Source organism: Lonchura striata, chromosome 5 (assembly GCF_050655825.1).
Source record: "Lonchura striata isolate lonStrDom1 chromosome 5, ASM5065582v1, whole genome shotgun sequence".
Classification (NCBI taxonomy): domain Eukaryota; kingdom Metazoa; phylum Chordata; class Aves; order Passeriformes; family Estrildidae; genus Lonchura; species Lonchura striata.
The window spans coordinates 35,280,103-35,296,996 of record NC_140707.1 but is presented as its reverse complement, the minus strand read 5'-3'; the positions used below and the strand labels follow the sequence as shown (position 1 = coordinate 35,296,996).

The 16,894-nt window shown below is 44.9% G+C and overlaps 3 protein-coding genes across 26 annotated transcripts in view; 1 reads left to right on the top strand and 2 right to left on the bottom strand.

Annotated features, from left to right (window-relative positions):
- Positions 1 to 7,691, bottom strand: part of AMBRA1 (autophagy and beclin 1 regulator 1) — a 123,951-nt gene extending 116,260 nt beyond the window's left edge. For 6 of the 7 annotated variants that reach the window (XM_021533385.4, XM_021533386.4, XM_085581793.1 and 3 more), the window contains exon 1: positions 7,537 to 7,690. The gene's annotated coding sequence lies outside the window, so the exon portion shown is untranslated. Of the gene's footprint in view, positions 1 to 7,536 lie in introns of all 7 variants that reach the window. The other variant, XM_021533387.4, reaches the window with a different exon arrangement.
- A 2,573-nt stretch (positions 7,692 to 10,264) lies between these two features.
- On the bottom strand, positions 10,265 to 12,267 carry HARBI1 (harbinger transposase derived 1). The gene is made up of 2 exons (XM_021533621.4): positions 11,598 to 12,267; positions 10,265 to 11,049 (listed from the first exon to the last, which is right to left on the bottom strand). Exons 1-2 carry the CDS (start codon positions 12,265 to 12,267, stop codon positions 10,673 to 10,675), a joined length of 1,047 nt encoding a protein of 348 aa, XP_021389296.3. The 3' UTR covers positions 10,265 to 10,672.
- Positions 12,268 to 12,346: 79 nt separating this feature from the next.
- The window catches only part of ATG13 (autophagy related 13), a 24,715-nt gene continuing 20,167 nt past the window's right edge, over positions 12,347 to 16,894 (top strand). For 8 of the 18 annotated variants that reach the window (XM_085581808.1, XM_021533376.4, XM_021533374.4 and 5 more), the window contains exon 1: positions 12,963 to 13,309. The gene's annotated coding sequence lies outside the window, so the exon portion shown is untranslated. Of the gene's footprint in view, positions 12,371 to 12,961; positions 13,310 to 13,955; positions 14,075 to 15,430; positions 16,463 to 16,894 lie in introns of those variants that run through there. The other 10 variants (XM_021533375.4, XM_021533373.4, XM_021533378.4 and 7 more) reach the window with 8 other exon arrangements.

Here is a 16,894-nt window from a genome sequence, read left to right as displayed (position 1 = left end):
ATTAAATGCAGGGGGTTTGAAAATACTTCTTGAAACTCAGCATAAAGAAAACTTGCAGCTCACTGGATAAAATCTGTTCAGGTGCCTGGTGAACTGATTCAGTAGCAGTGTCTATTACAAATACCCACAACTATCAAAACTGATAAACAGCTGACCACCTAAAGAGGAATTGGGATTGTTCCATTTTCTTCTTGTTGTTGAATTTGTTTTGTTTACTTGTTTTTGCAGGAAGGGAGGGAGATTTGGATGGTTGGCTTAATCAGGATGACCAAAAGTGTCCAACAACTGCAAGATTAGCTGATACCCTGAATGTGATGCAGACGACTACAAAAAATTCTGAAAATGGAGAGTCAAATTTTTCTATAATCGGCAGCTTTCTTTCCTTAAGAGTTTTCTCCCTTCAGGGCATTTCAGGACAACATGCTGGGCTGTTCACAGTTTTGGAAAGGACATTACACAGCCCAAATCCAAGCCTTTTACTTGCTCTGTACCAGCTATCCTTGAAGAAGCCTGAAGAATTCCCAGCATTAATGTAGGTTTACTTATCACTTTTATAGATGCTGAACCTCTAAAAAACCAAAGTGAAGCTGTAAATTGGTGATACTCTGTAGTGGTATATGACCCCCTGAAAACACTGACAGAAATGCAGGGCGAGAAAAGCAATAAAAATAAGCACATTCAATTTGCTGTATAAAAAGTATGCCAAGATATTTTATGAATTATGCAATGGCTCACCATTCCAGTTCAAAACTTCAGCACTTTACAGAGATGATGGTCCCATCTCCTACTGTGCCCCTTCCCCATCTTTGTTGCTATTAATTTTGTGGAGATTCTGGTACCACCATGCTGGGAGCACAGCCGGCTTTGATACAAAGATGAATATTGCAATACTACCTTCATGTTATTCCACTCTTCGTGGGGAAAAAACGTTATTTAATGTGGTCTTCAGCTCCCAGACTAATCTATTACCACTGCAAAGAACTTTGTGGTTGTTTGCAACCAACACTAAAAGCCTTTCCTAATGCATGTGCACAGAATCAGTATAAACAGCTCCATCAGTGTTTAAAAAGGAAAAAAAAAACCTGCAATCAGTAAATGATTATTACAATGGGAGATCTATCCAGAAGATACAAATGTCCAAATAATTTCACACAATTTTGCTGCCCAAAGAGACCTCATGTGATTGATGAAGAAAGAGGCAATATGAAGTGAAATATTAAAGCTGTCACTGACTTTGCAATCTGGGTTCCACAGAAAGAATGCATTTATAAGACTCCCCATGAGAGACCAGAGTGAAAAAAGCACACGCCAATAGTTTTGGTCTCCAAGTCCCTTTGTCAGTTTTAAGATTTCCATAACATATTGAGTGTAAAACAGCCATGATGAACACATAGCTGATGGGGCAAGGCTGTATACTTTGTATTAAAAGAACATACATGGGGAAAAAAAAGGACTTAAAACACAACAAAAGCAAAACTGTGGTGAACAATGAAGCATGACACTGTCCTGCAAAACCACAAATAAACCTGTCTCTAGAAAAGAAAAGGAAACAGATCATTACACTCAACTCCCTCAGCTCTGGCCAGGCACCTACCTATCTTGCAAGCCAGAGTTACTTCTGTTTTCAAAAATGTCTGTCCTGAAGAAGCATGTCCAGCCCTAACAATGCTATTGCAGTTATTCCAAATTAAAGTGGAGCATCTCAGGCCAGCAACACACTAAAAATTCCAAGAGCACTGTTTATTGCATTTAACAAATGTTAGTAATTTAAGTTTCATTTAATAAATATTAGCAATAATTTAGCATTCCCACTATTGCACATGTGGGTGGGTTCTCCAAGAGAAATCAGATCATCAGACAGGCATGAAAACAGTGTATGCAGCACTACAGTGCAAATGCTTTATCTTTGCTGACAGTGAGCCTAATGAAGGCTGCAGTCACAAGACAGGCTATTTCCTCTAAGGATTTTCTACAAGTTGGTTTCCCTTGTATTTTACACAGCTTAATTTTGAAGCAAACTGCCTTCCAAGACCCTTTGTACTTCTTAGAAGCTCAAAAGAGCAAAAAGCAAAAAGTGCTCACTGAAAACAGCCATATATCATCTTGCCAAGGACTATGAACTACACAGCCCCTCCTTTTGCAGGCACTTCACTGATAAAATAATAAAATCTGATTCTGGCACCCAGACAGGAGATCTCCAAGAACGAACCAGATGCCTAGAACATAATTTGGAATCTATACAAGCAATCACACAGCTCCAGGGACTTTGTAGTTCAATTCCTTGTTTACAATCTGTGTTTTCTTCCCTTCTGCAATATGGAGATTCTGAAGCCATAATTTTCCTAAACTGCATCAAACAATATCACATAAGAAGCCCAAGAAATACTACACTGGATAGAAGACTTATACTTGCAGTTTTATTGAAAATACTGATTCAGTCCATACCAAATGTCATGCTATTCCCACTAACCCTTTTTGTGCCTCCACCTGAAAACCAGAGCAAAATTTTAAAAAATGTTTATGTAAAACTAAAACTAAAAAGCTGTTTTGCCCTCTTTGCACTGCATCAACTCAGCTTAACAAACAAGACAACTCCATAAGTCCTAGTTTGGTAAGTCCTAGTTTGCCAGTAGCACTGGCATTTGAACAATGCTGTAACAACAACAAAATCAGTAAAAAACAGGTGACATGACTCATATCCCAAATAGTAGCATGGGTCAAAACATAAGTATTGGAAAAACAGGACTATGTTCATTCTTAAATGACAGGGCCATATGAATTTCTGGCAATATACCTGATTAGCAGTATATGTCTAAATTTACTCCAAACAACATTTGATTTGTCTTCCCTTAACTCCATTTGTGGTAGTTCCAGATGAACATTGAGACTGTTTATAGACTCTATTAACTGTTTATAGACTGTATTAAATCTTCTTGGATTAAAAACAAACAAAACAAACAAAACCAAAACAAACAAAAACCCAACCCCAAATACCTGAAAATATTTTGCATAGAGCAAACTTCAAGATACCTTGCAGTAATAGCTAAATGAACAAAAATTTAAAATAAAGTTACATTAGACTAGAATCTTTAAACAAGGCTAACCCACAAACAAAAACAGTTTACCGATGGGTAACAACTGTCTTAAGCATGATTAATCATAACAATAAAAAAAGCTAAACTCTTACCAAACTCTATTTTGTTCTGTTTCAACTTGTGTGCTTGATTATGCTTAAAAAAAAAAAGCTGCTGAATTTAAGAATTTAATCAGAACAAGAGTCAGTCTGTAGTAAGTGCCCCTAACACAGAGAATAAAAAACACTTAGGAGAAGTGAAAGGAAGTTTATGCTGCAACTATCCAAGAAAACCCAAAACCAATACTATGAAGGCACTTCCATTATATGGTCCTGGTTTTACTCTTCCCAGTTTTCAAATACTCCCCAAAGTATTATAGTGTAAGCTGAAGTTTTGCCTAGATTAAAGCCAGAGAGAGATGGAAAGTAATTCTAAAGCACATTTTCTGTAGATGCAGTAGACACACTGCTCTATAAATTGTACTCACTGCAATAAGTGTTGACACATAAAACAGGATTGCTAAAGAAAAATAACTTGTCTTAGTGCTTCATGATTGAAAAATTCAATGCTGCGTTTTAAACTGAAACTGCAAACAGCTCAGGAAATCCAATTACACTACAAAGATGTCAATAGTACTTTGTAATTTCCAGATCCTGTATGACTGCAACAAGTAACTAATTGCCATTAGAATCTTAATTTGTCTTCCCAGTCTGGATTAAATGAGCTAAATACACATAAAAGAACTTTTCAGACGTAAGAAGTACATTAAAATTCTGGCGATTTACAGTAAAATTATGAAGACATGAAAGAGAAACTTGCAGATATCAACTCCTAAAGGTCAAAAAATGAATGGTAAATATAAAAAGGGAAGTAATAATAATAAAAAATGTAAGTGATCACCCATATCTGGAGTCTGACAGTTTCATTTACCAATGAGAATATGGAGGACTTTCATAACTATTATTACAACTTCCACATTAACTTAATGAATTCTTAAGAAGAGAGACATTAGTTTCAATTCAGAAGATAGGAAGAGAATAAATATAATTTCACAAAGCTTTAAGGTAAGTCAAACAACAGAACTGAGATCTGGAAGATTAAGAGTTAGTGTCCACAATTCCATACTCAAACCATAGCATCTTTTGTTAAGTATTATACACAGCAGGAAATGAGGGACAGAGAGAAAAGAAAGCCAGAGCAATACAGAATTCAGATTAACCCCCTAAAAATTATTCTCATTTAGCCAGAAAGGCAAAGGAATTCTCAATTCAAAAGCCCATTATTTACATTAATAGTCACATCAAGATTCTTCAAGCTCATCAAGTTCTTCAAGGGCCACAGCCAAGTGCCCCCAAGTGACATCACCCATTCCATAGTAATGTGGGAGTGCCAACACTACAGAGCAGCAGAAGCAGCATCACACACCCCCAAGGTGAAGACAAAGTGTTTTATGCATTCAAGGCTACACTTAAGGCACATGCACCTCATCCAAGTAATAAAGAAAAAGCAACTGGAAGCAAGAACATGTTTTAGAAAATACAGGTCATAAAATTTTTGCTCACGTGGAAATACAGTAAAAAGACAAAAAGCCAAAATGACCCACACAGAAGCTGAAGTCTTCACACAAAGATGTACCAGAATTATAGAAGAGGTGGGTGACAATGAGGATTTAGACTCGGAACAAAGAAACACAGCAAATTCTTGACACCATTGCCCTTCTTGGCCTTAGACTGGGTCTGTGGGAGGAATATAAAGGGAGGGGGAAAAGTGTCCAAAACATGAGTCAGAGACTCCTCTCAGCAATTCTGCGCTGCTCAAGGTGAAGAATTAGTAATACGTACCAGGAAGAAGGAAGCAGGAATCACTCTGCAAGGACAACCCAAAACACCTCACTGAGAACATGTGAAGTGGAGCAGAGCGAGCACATGGATTTAGATGATGCTCTCCACGTTAAAGCCTGACACCTCATCATCCTGTTCAACAAACAGCTTACAAAAACTGGAGACAACAAACAGCTACTAGACAGCAATCCCAGTCAGAATTCCTAACAACCAACTAAGTCCTGAGATGCAGACAAGTACTGCTTCCTCCTGTAGAGGAAAGAGGTCTCCTCTAGTTTCAAGCAACCCAATCAATGGGTCTTCCATTAGGCAACTACTATATCCTGCAATAACCTTCCAGTAAAATATTTCTAATATTAATCCTCTTCCACTGCAAATCCCATTGTCATACACTTTTGTAAAATTAAATTCTTCTGTCCATCCCTTACTAGTATTTTTTTCTATTACCCTCCTTGCTAAGATAGCACAGGGCTACTAACACAAAACACACAAGGTAACTATTATCATGCATTATGCCCTTTATCAGGCCCCCAGAAACTCAACAGTGAAAAAAAAAGAACCTTAGTGCTGCTTGCATTAGTAGTAAACATTCACATCAACAAGAATTCTGCAAGACCCATGAGTTCAGTCAGTTTGCTAATCACGGCATAAAAGATTTGTACTAGAGTTTCTTTCCAGAAGCTTCTTAAAAAAATAATTATTCAAATGCCAAACTTCTGGCAGAGGGATACCAGCAGACTGGATCATTGCTTGCCTTCTTTAGAACTGGTTGTTACAGCTGCATAAAAGTTAAAAGTGCTGCTTGGAAAATGGAAAAGTAGGAAACAACCAAACAAGAATCTAGAGGGTCAGTTATGACTCAGAAAAGGGCAAAAGAAAGAAAACTAAGAAGGAGCTGTCAGCAAAAGTAAACATTCAGCAGAAACTCCCAGCAACTCAATCTGAAAAGGCACGTCCAGACATTTGGATCCAAATACGTTCTTCATTCCAAGCATCAGGAAAAATGTAAATTGTAGTGGACAGCCCTACTCATTAGGAGCCACACTGCCACAAAAAATACACTTATTTGTGACCATCAAAATAGAAATGGACCAATTTTTAAAAATAAAATTACCCAAAGAAGCACCAGTTGTGGACTCCAGAACTAGCACACAAGCTACAGTGAAGAGTTATGAATGTTAGGAAATGCATTACAACAGTCTTTCAGAACACAAGAAAGGGTTTTAAATTTAGCAGAGATTTCAAGTCCTGTTGCCTGCATCACCCATAAGGCATTCAAATCTGCATGGGTTTAACCCCATACCACATTCTGAAAACTGACCCAACAACAAACTTAAGAGACCAATAATGGACTGGCAATAAGTGCACATTACCAGCAGGTCATTCTTAGGTCCCTTTTTAACATTCCCATCAGCAATTTGAAAGAGGATGGGAGTGGCAAAGGCAAAGAAGCCAGATGACATTTGCAGAGGACACCAAGCTGGGTGGAGCAGTAAACAAGGACAAATATAGAAAAACACACTGGGTTTTTAAATAAAGACTAAAGAACACTTCAAACAGAGGAGAATTGAACTTCCATTCACAGCAGCACTGAGCACTGGCCATATTTACAGACTTCATACAATCTATCTTCTTGAAGGCAGGCTTATATCTAGATAGCAATTCTTGAATTCATCTATCACCACAGAACAATACTTGAAAATGTGTAGTGAGAAAAGCTACTCGTAACCACCTACAGGATCTCTTGAAGATGAAATACTGATTTAGTACAGGAAAAATTGCTTTCCAAAGGCAGCTGAATGCATGGTATTGACAGGATCACAAGTAATCCAAAAAACACTACACAAACACTACAGAAATTTATGTGTTGGCAGGAAAAATATGGTAGATGGCAACAAAAACATTTCCATAGCTGGTGAATTAGCTGGGTTCGTTTCCTCACAGGACAAGACGTAACAAGAGGCACACCTGAATGCATTTTATGCCAAACACTACTTTCACAAGCAGGTGTTCTGCAATACACCATGAAAAACAGGAAAGATAGAGCAGACGACGCTTGCCGCACATTTTATTCGGGTAAGGCCGGAAAACACCAACAACAATGAAAAACACCCCGAAGCAACAGCCCCAGAACGCAGCTGGACCGAGGCCGGGCCCCGAACGGTGCCGCAGGGGCAGCAAGAGGGGCGACGGACGGCGGAGCACCAGGCGCCCGGGCTGGGACAGAAAACCCGGCTTGAGGCGCGCTCGGGAGGGCGGCACGGGGCACGGCTCCCGCCGGGCCTGCGGCCGCTCTCCGGGGCTGCCGTCCCCGCGGCCCGGCGGGAGGCAGCGCGGCGGGCTGCGCTCTCCCGCCGCGGCGCCCGGCCCGAGGCGGCGCCGGCCTCCCCGCGCCCCCGCCGCAAGGCCGCGGTCCCGGAACTCCCGACAGCGGAGTACAGCGGCCCCGGCAGCGACTCCCGACTCCCGACTCCCTCCCGACCGCGCTGCACCCGCCGCGGCCTCACGCAGGTCGGTACCGCCGCCTTCCGGGGCGCCGCCGCGGGGCCGGCCGCGCCCGCCCGGGAGCGGCGGCGCGGCCTCGGCGCGGGGCCGGCGGCGCGCGTAGGCCCGGAGCGTACCTGCAGCGGCGGGGCGGAGCGGGGCCGGCGGCGGGGCGGCCCCGGTCGGTGGGTCGGGCGCTCGGTGGGTCGGTCGCCGTCGCCGCCGCCGCGCCGAGCTCCGGCCAGGCGGGCCAGCCGAGCGCCGAGCGGGGCCCAACGGCGGCGGCGCCGAGCGCGGGACCGAGGCCCGAGCAGCCGAGGCTAGAACGCCGCCAGGCAGCGCCAGCCGAGAGACGAGGTCTTCAACCGCCGCCCGGCGGCGACGGAGGGCAGGCGAGAGCAGTCGAGCCCCGAGAACAGCGCGGCAGCGCCCTGGCCCAGAATTAAAATCTATATAATTTATCTTAGAGAGGTGTGGGATACTGCAAAAATGCTCTTAACAGAATGAATGTAAACTAACACGTACCACAGACTGTATTAAAGAGATTGGAAGCTACTGTTCTAGACTTCCAAGATAAGGGTTGTCCAGACTGAAAAGCAGAAATGGGCGTTAATGTCTTCCCGAACGCCCAGGTCTGAAGAACCGGCCCGGTGCTGGAGCAGTGGCCCTGGAGGTCTCCAGCTTGTCGCAGAACCCAAACAGTTCGAGCTCCTGAACTTTAGGGGAATACGTAGCAGGCACATGGAGAAGTCTGTACCTTCCAATAGCTCAGGCAATGGGGAAAGGAGCAGGGCAATGCGAATTTAGGATAAAAGGAGGCTGCGTCCTCCAAAATCTTGAGGGACCCCGCAGGGGGATGGCCCAGTGAACTCCTTCCTTTTATTCTAATAAAGTAAATAAAGTTGCAGGACTCCTCTGTCTCCTTTGTGGACATTGGCTTTTCACAGCATGATTTTCTAAACCAAATCACAAATCTCAAAGCAATTTGCAGAAAATAATTTTTTCAAATTTTTTTCAGCCTGGAAAAGACAAGGGTCCTGCATGACCTAACTGCTGCCTTTTGGTACTTGAAGGGAACTTAGAGGAAAGATGGGACTTTAAATTGAGAGAAAGTAGGTTGAGATTAGATAGTAGAGAAAATTCTTTACTGTGAGGGTGGTGAGGCACAGGAACATCTTGTCCAGAGAAGCTGTGAATTCCCCATCCCTGAAGTGTTCAAGGCCAGATTGGATGGACAGAGATATGAGCAACCTGACCCCATGAGGGAAAAGAAAAAAGTCTGGGTGAATGGTTTTGAAGGAAGCTGCTCAGGAGTATGCAGTGGAAACCGCTCCCTGGATTTCCTGAGTGAAGAGAAGGGTACTGATATCTGACTCAGGTAAGAATAGTGTTAGTGGATGGCTTTTGTCTGGCGTGGCTTGATGCAGTTTTTGCCCAAACTGATAAGCACTGAGATCAGTTTTGAAATTAAACTCTACCACAAGTGACAGTGTCTGAAAGAAGACAAAACTGAGCAGCAAATGTGTTCCAGGAAGTGCCTTCTCTCTGAGTTTGCTCTGGCCTCAGCACATGCTGGGAAGAGCTATTCATAGCGTAAATTGAGAAACTCCAGCTTGTCATTAAGTGACAATGTTTGTACCTACACATGTCCAAGTCTCACTTGACCTTACCACCCCCACACAGCTCATTCAGTGTCTGCTGGTGTTTTGGTCTAGTGAACAGTATTTTTAGCACAGACTCAGATGTGATTATGAGCCGTCAGGCACCATATACGGCAGCAACTCTTACCTTAAAAATGCTTTTTTTAGAAAACAATGCTTGTCTGCTTTTTCCTAGGTAAAAGGAGCAGGAGTTTTGCTGCAGTAACCAACAGTAGTTCTTGTATAACACCTTGCATAAAGAAAACTGAATTACATCTGAGATCTTTGTACATAATATTTTAAAGCTCTCATTGAGGCTTCTGAAAATGTTTTGTTTACACATCATCAAGCATGCTTGGTTTTCTGTGAGATAGTAAGTGCCTACTGCCACTGCAAACCTGGCAGAGTGTATGTCCATCCTGCATGTCCACCCTGCACTGCGAAACATGTCCCATACTCCTATATTTATCAAATGTGGGGCATGATTCCGGCTCACTTCCTCTAAAAGGACAGATCCACAATGCCAGGCAGTGTAACTGCTACTTTAGGCAGCTACAGTTTTGTAGTTTTCTGCATTCCCTACCACTTTTGTCACATTTACTGCCCACTAAACAATAAAATCTAAGAAACAAAATTTTCTTAGACTGCTGTCATGAGATCCTTGGAAACACTTGTACCTTTTAGAAACAGAACATTTCCAGGAAACTGCCCAGCCTTGTGCCAGCAACAACTGCATGTATCAGTCATCTTGTTCCACTGAAGTAGATTGCCAGCATTGCTAGAGCAGCCTTTCCACACCTGTGCTTTGGTCTAAAAGGAGAACTTTTGCAACCGGTTCAATTTCTGTGACCCAGTCAGATCTTGGCATTTCTTTCACAGCAGCCAACAAGACAACCAGTTTCCTGCTGCAGGAGAAAAGCAGCCTCACCTCCACTAGCCTATTTCCTGATGTCTGTTAAGTACCCGACAGAGTCACCATAGCTTAACATCTTCTTGAGCCTGTTTGGGAAAGAAGGAATATTCGATCGATCCTTCCAGAACTGTGCAAGCACTAGTGTGTGCCCAGCAAAATGCCAGACTCTCCCAGAACACAGCTGCCAGCTTTCAGAGAAATCACTGGGGTTTGTGAGATGTACAAAATGGCAAAATGGTGTTGAGCAAGAATTTATACCTGCAAACAAAAATATAAATGTTTGCTTTGCTGCTCATGAATTGACAGTAAAAAGAAGCTCATGTGGAAATTTAATTTGTGCAAAATACTGTTTAATCAATCATAAGTGTTTTGAGTTACACGGTGGAATAGAATTGCACTTGTAAAACAGTGCCAGGTTTACAGATTTTCCATCAGTATAAGAGGCAATTTCCCTAATTTTTCCACTGTTGTCACATTAGTCCTTGCTCTCTAAGTCAAGTGAATGGGGTGCCTCTAAGCATCATGACAGCAAAAATGTACCAATTAAACAGAATCTCTGGAGAGACTGAGAGGAGTTCAGAAATTTGCCTGAAATGCAGAGAGTATATTTCTTCTCGTCTCACATCTGCTTAAGTCTTTACAGGCTTAAAGAAGAGGAAGGGGCATATTTCCTCCAGATAACTTCCCAGATGAACTGCTAAAAGCCTTCTCTCTGTCACATTAGCTAAAATGAGTAAGTAAAAGTTCCTGACGAACACGACAGGCTTCCGAGTCCACTGATTCCATTTGCTCATATTCTTCTTCCGATTGTTCCAGGTGTCCTGCGGTTGGTGCAGACCACACGTCCAGCCCATGTTGCAGGGAGATGTTATGAAGCACGCAGCAGGCCAGAATGATGTGGCTGGACTTCTCTGGAGAATACTGCAGGGTGCCTTTGGAGCCATCGAGGCAGCGGAACCGCGACCGAATGGTTCTGAACGTGCGCTCAATGATGTTGTGAGTGGCGGAATGGGCCATGTTGTAGCGGTACTCTGCAGGCGTCTCGGGAATGTGCAGAGGGGTCATCAACCACGTCCGGAGCAAGAAGGAGCTGTCACCTGTTATAGTGGAAAGGAGCAGGACAGGTTACATACCTACAGTTAGCCACAGATTTCAGCCTGGGTTTCTGGTAGAGCAGATAAAGAATTAAGGTCTTCCTCTGGCTAAAAGAAACAGTAAAGGAAGAAGTAACTCTAGTTTACAAATGTGACAAAGTAAAAGCGTTCAGTTTTACACAAGATTTTCCACAGAAGAGTTTTAAAAGAATTAATCTACTGCATAAAACAGGGGGAAACAATTGGACTAGGGCAGTACCTAGAATTAAAAATTGCATAATTCAGCATGGAAAAGTGTAGAATACTGAAAGAAAGCTATTAACAGAATTAATGAGGATTAATACATACAATAATCAGACTGTATAAAACACAGATTAGAAGTTACTGTTCTAAGCGTCCAGGATAAAGGTTGTCCGAACTGAGTCATAAATCTCAAAGCAATTTGCAGGAAAACAATTGAAAGTAAACATATACTTGTGCCCAGAGGTTCTCGCTCAGTAAGGAGACAACATAGACTTTCTACTGAAAATAAGGATAAAAAATTGACTTACCAAGTAGCCAGCCATCTTTATGTAGCTCAGTTTCAAACTGGCTTGTGAGGGCTGCCTGCTCTAACACCGTGCAGTCAGGCAGGCTGCCTGGCCAGTGTGTTTCAGCACTAAGGAGGACTCCTCTGGAATCACAGACCATGAGGCAGTTCAGGGAATGGAGACCCTTTCGGTTCACATAGGACAGGTCCTCAGCATTGGGCGCTTTGATTGCCACGTGAGTGCAGTCAACCACCCCAAGCACTCCTGGCATTCCTGCCAGTCCATAAAAGTCATCCTTCAGGGTCTGTAGAGCAGCTTCATCTTTAGGAAAGTGAATGAACTGTGAGGCTCTTTCCACCAGTGCCTCAGTTACATTGGCAACACAGCGGCTCATCGAGGCTTGGCTAATGCCAATAGCATCCCCCATGCGAGTCTGGAAGGAGCCGGAGGTATAGAAACCCAGCGCAGCAAGTATTTGCGTCTCTGGACTGATGGCCCTGGATCGCTGTGTAGGGCGTGAGAGAGTGGCTCCCAGGAGATCCACCAGGTAGCAAATGAACTGTCGGGGAAAGCCGTATGTGGATACTAGATACTCATCCGTGACATCCTCCAGCTTGAAGCGATCCAAAGTCCTGTGTCCGCGGCCATAGAGCAAGAGGTCGCAGTCAAGAACCGCGATAGGTACGGCCATGGCTGACGGCCAGGGGCGTCCCCTGGAGCTCCCCTACCACAGGGCTTTCCCAGAGGCTTCACCTGCATAAAGCTAAAAAGGATACTCAGAACAGTTGTTACTGGTGAGCTTTCCAGACTCCGTTACCATTTTCCTTTCAGTCTTCAGTCTGATCATCCAGCAAATCTTTTTACTTGTCTTTTTCTGCTTTAAATACACGGGCAGGCAGCTGGGCTCACCGCGGGGCCGACAACTGCCTGGCGCTGACAGGAATTCACCTCCCGTGGCGGAGAGGGAGCTGGAGCCGTCCCCAGCCCCCGCCGCCGGGCACGGCAGACAGAGCCGGGGGCAGCCCCGCGGGCAGTCTCGCAGCCCCGGCGGGCGCTGCCCTTGCCGGGCGCCCGGACCACGGGCCGCCAGACTCCGCCGGAGCCCGCCCAGCCCTCACCGGCCCCGCGGCCGCTCCCAGGCGGTCCCCGCCGGCCCGGCCCCACATTCGCCGCGACAGATTCGCCACAGGCAAGGGCTCTCGGCGGGAGCGGCGCCGGGCGCTGCCCCGCTTCTCCCGGCCTCGGCGACCTGCCGCCCCCCCGGGCTGCGGGCTCAGCGCGCCGCGGGGCGCGGCGGCTGCGTGCGGAAAGTGCCGCCGCGGACACTCAGGCACCTCCCTTCTTCCCTCCCTCCCTCCCTCCTTCCTTCCTTCCCCCCCCGCCCGCAGCGGATGAAAACAAACAGCGGCGATGGCGACGGCGATGGCGGTTGCGCGGCGCAGCCCGCGGCTCTGAGGGCAGCGGCAGCCCCGGCCCGGCCCCCGCCGCCGGCCGTGCGCCCCCGCCGGCGCTGACACTCGCGGAGAGACCCCCGGGCCGGGAACGAGGAGGAGGAGGGGCGCCGGCCGGAGCCTCGGAGCGGCTTCGGGGCTTGGAGGCGGCGGTCACGGCCCCGGGGCCGCGGGGCTCTCCCCGCGCCCGGTGGGAGGCGGAGGAGGCGCCGGGGCGCGGAGGCGGAGCGGGCCCCGCGCGGGATGAGCCGCCGCGCCGCCAGCACTGCCGGCCCCGCGCAGGTACCGCGGGCCCCGCAGGGCAGGCTGCGAGCTCCGCCAGCCTGCGGAGCCCTTCCAGGGGAGGGGGCTGTGACGTGCGTCTTAAACCTTTGGCTACGGCTTCGCGTCTCCGTTTACTTTGCTTCGCTGCTCGCGGGGGTCGTCGGTTCCCGACAGTCGCTGTCGGCTGCGATTCGTTTTCCTGGTGGCTGTCAGTGGAGCCTGGGAAAGACGTGGCCCGCTGTAATCTCAGCAAGTGGTCATTTCAAACCAAAATGCTTCAGAGCTTGTTGGAAATAGTAGAATCTGACACCCCACGCTCCATTATATACTCTTAATAGGCTTCCTGTGAGATGCCAGTTTGTGGTATGCTGGGAAAGAGCAGAGGTTTATAGGTGGTCTATCTTTCTTTCCTGTTGGAGGTGTGGCGCTTAGAGCACAGTCAAAATCGTTCCCGTGGATTCGGTGGGAGCAGATATGCCTTCCTTGTCAGCGGACAGGTAGAAAAGCGACTCTTTAACTAAGCGTACAAACTGCCTACTTACAAATCCCAAAAGCAATGTGACAAGGCACGTACCAAGGAGGAAAAACATGGCAAATTACTCCCTTAGCTGAAAATCAGTTTGCTATCCAAATAAAAGTTTAGAGCATCTCTAAATTCTTACAGGGGTGGCCTGACCTGGAGGACCCTTCCTTCTTGTGGCAAGAAATAAGTCTTTCAGATGAGCCAGGCTATCTGTAGATGTCCGGAAGGATCACACAGGATCACTTTATTTTGCTTAAATGGTATTGTATAATCTTAACATTTCTGAACATGTGTTCATACAATAGTTGATAGGTGGGGATTTGTGTTGGTGATTACAGTGCAGGGTATGTAGGAACAGATTCTAGTGTAGTCTGTATGCTTTGGCTTGACAAACAAAACAGAGAAGATGGACCTTTGGACTGATACCAGTTTTAGACCTTAGGGAAGTACAGAATGTAACTGCTGGTCAACAGGAATTACTTAATTTTGTTTCTAAGTCAGTGGAGCTGGCAGTGCTGGCTTTAGTAAGGTATTTACTAAGCTGCAGAGTCATTTATTGGTTATAAAGTGAATCTGTTTCCTGATCAGGAGGAAAAATTACCTCTTTATCAGTCAAAACCTGAGCATACAGTGAACTACAGAGCCTATGATTACATCAGAGTGTTTATTTCATGTGAAACAGTTTTTCTGCTATTGAATTTATTCTATTCTGCTATAGAATTTAATCTTCTCTTTTAAAAAATCCATAAACTTTAAAGAATGAGAGCATCACACCTTAAAATTTAAACTGTTTGGTATTTCTCCATAGGTTTCTGACTAATCTACTAAGAAGGCAAAATGGAGATTAATTTTAAGTAATTGTAGGATACTGGAGTTTGACTTGTAGGCCCAGTCTTGAAACAGAGCACTGTGTTTATGAAGATATTTATATAATTGCGTATTACTGTGCTCAAAATACCTGCTTGCAGTGAAGCTTCTTGTTCATTGAAGGGAGGATGTGTTCTAGACACTCTTAAAAGCTTCAAAAACTTCCATGTACTTCTTGTTTACTTCATGGTTCAACAAGGCTTTTCTGAGCTTCTCATAGGACATACTTGGAGATTGGATTTGCTCCTGTATTAAAAAAGAAGTTCTGGAAGAGTGGTATAGGCAAGGAGTGCAGTCTGGAGTGCACAGTCAGGTAACTGGGGACAAACAGCTGGGATGAGAGCTGTCCACAGCCCTCTCCTTTACAGCTACACTCACTCTGGTTTCTTCCCTCTTGTCCTTTTAATTTCACTCTAGGATAAGAACCATGAATAATTATTTTGCATTATGAATGTCTGGTTGAAAAGAAAGCAGATAACTTTAAGTTGTAGCAGCCATAGCTCAGAGAGAAATACAGGAAGCAGCCTCTGTATGCTTTCCCCAGCAGCAATAATAGTGCCTGGTATGTGTCAGGAGCTCCTGCTCTTTTCCCGTTTCTGTAGGTGTCACAGAGATGTACCGGCTCAATTCCCACGTATGGAACACCTGGTGGGCTCCACGTGGTGTGACGCCGGTGGTCCCAGGTGTTCCCGTGCAGCTGCTGTGTGCTGGGTTGGGGCTGTGTGCCGGCAGCGGGGCCGCTCCCAGGGCAGCGCGCCTGCTCTCGGCTGGGAGCACGGAGCAGCGCTGGGAGCACGGCGTGCCTCTTGCTGGAGTTCTCTCGGCTCTGCCGAGGCATTAAGGGGAGGGCTCTTGCAGTTCCTTGCATCATGCAAACAGCGCCATCACCTTATGCTGATGTGTCCTTCTCCTCACAGGAGGGTATAAATAGCAGTAGAGCATATAAGGCACAACGTTTAGATGTTAAACTGTTGGATAAAATCTGTTCCCACCTTGGGAGAAGGAATAAGGATTTAGTCAAGAGAGCCACATGTGGCAGTTCTCCTTTGAACAGCCTGTTTCTGATGTTTCTGTTCACAGTAAAGTGAAGATAAAAGCATATAAATAAAAGCAATAGATAAAAATGGGTGTTGCAGGAAGTGGGAGACAAAGCAAAAAGCCATATGGACAAGATGTTTGTTGCATCATGTGCTGGTAAATATATCAGTTTACTTAAGGGATTACCTGGTTGAGGGGAAATCAATCATCTGTATTTTTCTAACCTAGACCAAAGGTTATTTACTTCTAGTTGTTATTCACTGTAAAATGAGCCAGCATTTTCCTTGAGTTAAGCATAGGCCTGTGCAGTAGCACTTAAGGAGCCATGCTGGCATTGCAATCTACTGGACATGAGAAGTTGATTGAGTTTGGTGGAACTAAGTTTAAAGAATTTCCTTCTGTTCAGGTCAGCTGTGGCAGCTAACTTGACAGTACCAAAAATTTTTTGTAAATAAAAAGTTTGCCATAATTCTAGCTCCATCTTAACTCTTACCAACAATTACTCTAAAGGTGAACACTGTTTTAAGCCTTAGAAGGTCTCAGGCAATCACCAGAGGCCCCCCTACAAAAATGAGGAGATGATGGCTGTCAGATGAGAGCTCTTATATATTTCAGGAACAAGTTCCAAAGTCCCAGTTTTCCCATTAAATTGCTTATTCCTTTCCAGGAAACCTTGCCTGATACTTTCTGCTCTACTTTGGACTCTAGTGGGTTAACTGTTGCTGGCATTTGGAGCTTGAGAGGTAACAGTATGAATCTCCAAATGTCTGGTGAATGTTACAGGTAGTTTCATATCTTCCAGGAAGAATCCCCATTCTGCTGCAGCAGGGCAGAACCATGAGGCTCTTATTTTTTGAACCCTCTGATAGCTGTTTCTCACCTCTAGAGATATTTGGGTCATTAGAACGAATTCCTGTACTGCACATAGAGCCATGCTGATGATCATCTTTGTTTCCTTTCCTAACAGATCAGTGAGCCTAGCACCTTCCATTAGTTCCCAAGCATATTAAATAGTTGATACCAAAACTTCTTTCCAGCATCAAAAAGCAAATGTGGGTGCTTTATTTGACAGCTCTCCCACAATATTGGGATATATATTTGTTTGCATCTTTCTGCAGGGGTTACATATCACTTTTCACATTAAAACCCAGTATGATTTTTTTTTTTTTTTTTTT

Bases quoted from the DNA above. Each gene is read 5' to 3' on its own strand.
- HARBI1 (XM_021533621.4), bottom strand. From the start codon at position 12,267: ATGGCCGTACCTATCGCGGTTCTTGACTGCGACCTCTTGCTCTATGGC. The intron at 11,050-11,597 runs GTAAGTCAATTT...CCACTATAACAG, and splicing joins TAAAGATGGCTGGCTACTTG to GTGACAGCTCCTTCTTGCTC.